Here is a 2,744-nt window from a genome sequence, read left to right as displayed (position 1 = left end):
CTTCCAAACCCAGGGATCGAACCCAGGTCTCCCACATTGCAGGCGGATTCTTTACAAGCTGAGTCACATTGGAAGCTGAAGAATACTGAAGTGGGTAGGGGTTTACCTAAAGTACACAAAATCTGTGAACAAAATATTGACATTAACATCTTTATGGGAAAATATAAAAGATAGCAATTCAATCATGCGAGTAATGCCCATTTGTGTGAAAATAGTCACGTAATTTTCCCCTTTTCTGGTAGTCAAACCACCAAATGGAACCAAAGAACCTAACAGGGGCTTCAGAATTTCACCTTCTGGGATTTTCAGAGAAACCAGAACTGCAACCTCTCATATTTGGACTTTTTCTCTCCATGTACCTGATCACTGTGTTTGGAAACCTGCTCATCATCCTGGCTGTCAGCTCAGACTCCCACCTCCACACCCCCATGTACTTCTTCCTCTCCAACCTGTCTTTTGTAGACATCTGCCTCACCTCCACCACCATCCCAAAGATGCTGTGGAACATCCAGACCCAGAGCAAAATCATAACATTTGAAGGCTGCATTACCCAGGTGTATTTTTTCACACTCTTTGTAGTACTGGACATTTTACTGCTGACTGTGATGGCCTATGACCGCTTCATGGCCATCTGTCACCCCCTGCACTACATGGTCACCATGAACCCCCAGCTCTGCCAACTGTTGGTGCTGGTGTCCTGGCTCATCAGTGTCCTGCATTCCTTGTTAGAAAGCCTAATGGTGTTGAGACTGTCCTTCTGTACAGTCTTAGAAATCCCCCACTTTTTCTGTGAACTCAATCAGATGATACAACTTGCTAGTTCTGACCCCTTTCTCAATAACATACTGATATATTTTGCAGCTGTCCTGTTGGCTGGTGGTCCCCTCTCTGGCATCCTTTATTCATATTATAAGATACTTTCCTCCATACGTGGAATCTCATCAGCTCAGGGGAAGTATAAAGCATTTTCCACCTGTGCATCTCACCTCTCCGTTGTCTCCTTATTCTACTGTACAGGTTTAGGAGTATACCTTAGCTCTGCTGGTACCCACAGCTTACAGTCAAGTGCAACAGCCTCAGTGATGTACACCATGGTCACACCCATGATGAACCCCTTCATTTACAGCCTGAGAAATAAAGACTTAAAGAGGGGTCTGAAAATACTCTTTGAAGAGGTAGCTCTAAAATGTCATTTTGTCCTTGGGCTTAAGAAGTGCCCTTGATAGCAGAGCTCAAAGCCTGTGCCAAACATTGCCAGTCTTTGATCATATTGTGGAAGTAGAACATTGCCTCTTTTATTTTCCTTGGAATTTCTAGTTTGATTTTGACTTCATACAATATGTGCCACACACTTGCATGTTTTGTCATATCTCTGATATGCATGATTTTTCCCTTTTTCATTTTCCTACTCTCATAAATTGCATTTCCAATCTTGGATGTGAAATATTTGAAAATACCTTTTTATCTCAAGACTCTACATGGATCTCTTAAGAATTATTTCCTCTAAAATAAAATATGTCATATTGAGTAATTTTTATTTTGTTTGACTAAAAGAAATAGTCATGAGCTGTACCATTCCCATAAGTGGGGAGAAAACTTCTTGGCAATCAGAACTATTTATAAGTTTACAACAGATGAAAATCTGAGACCATCATTTCTAACTTTTGTGAAAATCATTCTTTACATATCACTACATTAATTGCTCTTTTTGGTACATATTTAACATACTGGTTGTTGTCACTGATCAAGGGTATTTTCTACTCATTAGGCTCTTATTTTCTGTACAGTCTTACATCTACTCTATTTACCATAGTCACTAGCAATATCTGACAATAAAATACATCTCCAAGTGGAATCTACTCTGAAGTCACCTATGAGTAAATAAATAGATATAATATGGCTAATATGGTCTTAGAGTGGGTTTCCCAGGTGATGCTAGTTATAAAGAAACCACTTACCAATGCAGGAGACACAGGAGATATGGATTCAATTCCTGGGTCGGGAAGGTTCCCTGGAGAAGTAAATGGCAACACACTCCAGTATTCTTGCCTGGAGAATCCCATGGACAGAGAAGTCTTTTAGTTATGGTCCATTGGGTCACAAAGAGTAGGACACAACTGAAGCGACTAAGCATGCAGGGCCTTAGAGTAGGGTTAAACCTAAGTACAATGAAACAAAATATCAAGTCTATGAAAAAGATGTATTTTTCAGACAGTTCACATACTCATCAACATATGGACCATCAGTGTTCATTTATAAGGTATATTCATTGAGCTGGAGGACTGGAAGCACGTTTTGGTTTTTTATTAAATTATTTTCTTGTGTCTGTTTGAAATTTCCACTGCCTCCACAACATATGATTCCTTCCATTCCTCAGAATGAAGTAACTTCCACCCTTCAAAATTTTCTCACCACTGCTAAAAGGGCAGAGAATGAACAGTATTAGTATCATCCATTATATATCACCCTCATAATTAAAGGATGACTCACTGGAAAGCTTGGGTTCCTGTTGTACAAATATGAATATCTTTCCAGCCTCTTCACATGACCTCAAAGGGAGTCACTTTTCCATTTTTTAAATTTATTTTGGCATATTTTTGTTTTGTATTTTGTATAAAATAAAGTTGAGCAACAGAGTAGTTACCTTCAAATTTCAAAAGAAATATGTTGAACAAGCAGAATGAGACTATTAAAATTACCTTCAATTCCATTCAGTTTTATTATCATATCAGTTAGCTGTGAAA

General features: G+C 38.8%; 1 protein-coding gene across 1 annotated transcript; it reads left to right on the top strand.

The window, feature by feature from the left end:
• Positions 1-254: 254 nt before the first annotated feature.
• LOC122699338 (olfactory receptor-like protein OLF4) lies at positions 255-1,223 on the top strand. Its single transcript, XM_043911171.1, has one exon. It carries the CDS (start codon positions 255-257, stop codon positions 1,221-1,223), a length of 969 nt encoding a protein of 322 aa, XP_043767106.1.
• The last annotated feature ends 1,521 nt before the right edge of the window (positions 1,224-2,744 follow it).

The sequence above is a fragment of the Cervus elaphus genome, chromosome 9 (assembly GCF_910594005.1).
Source record: "Cervus elaphus chromosome 9, mCerEla1.1, whole genome shotgun sequence".
NCBI lineage: Eukaryota > Metazoa > Chordata > Mammalia > Artiodactyla > Cervidae > Cervus > Cervus elaphus.
Note: the sequence above shows the minus strand (reverse complement) of the source record. Positions and strands in the feature narration are given on the sequence as shown.

Coding starts and splice junctions, on each gene's coding strand:
- LOC122699338 (XM_043911171.1), top strand. CDS start 255: ATGGAACCAAAGAACCTAACAGGGGCTTCAGAATTTCACCTTCTGGGA.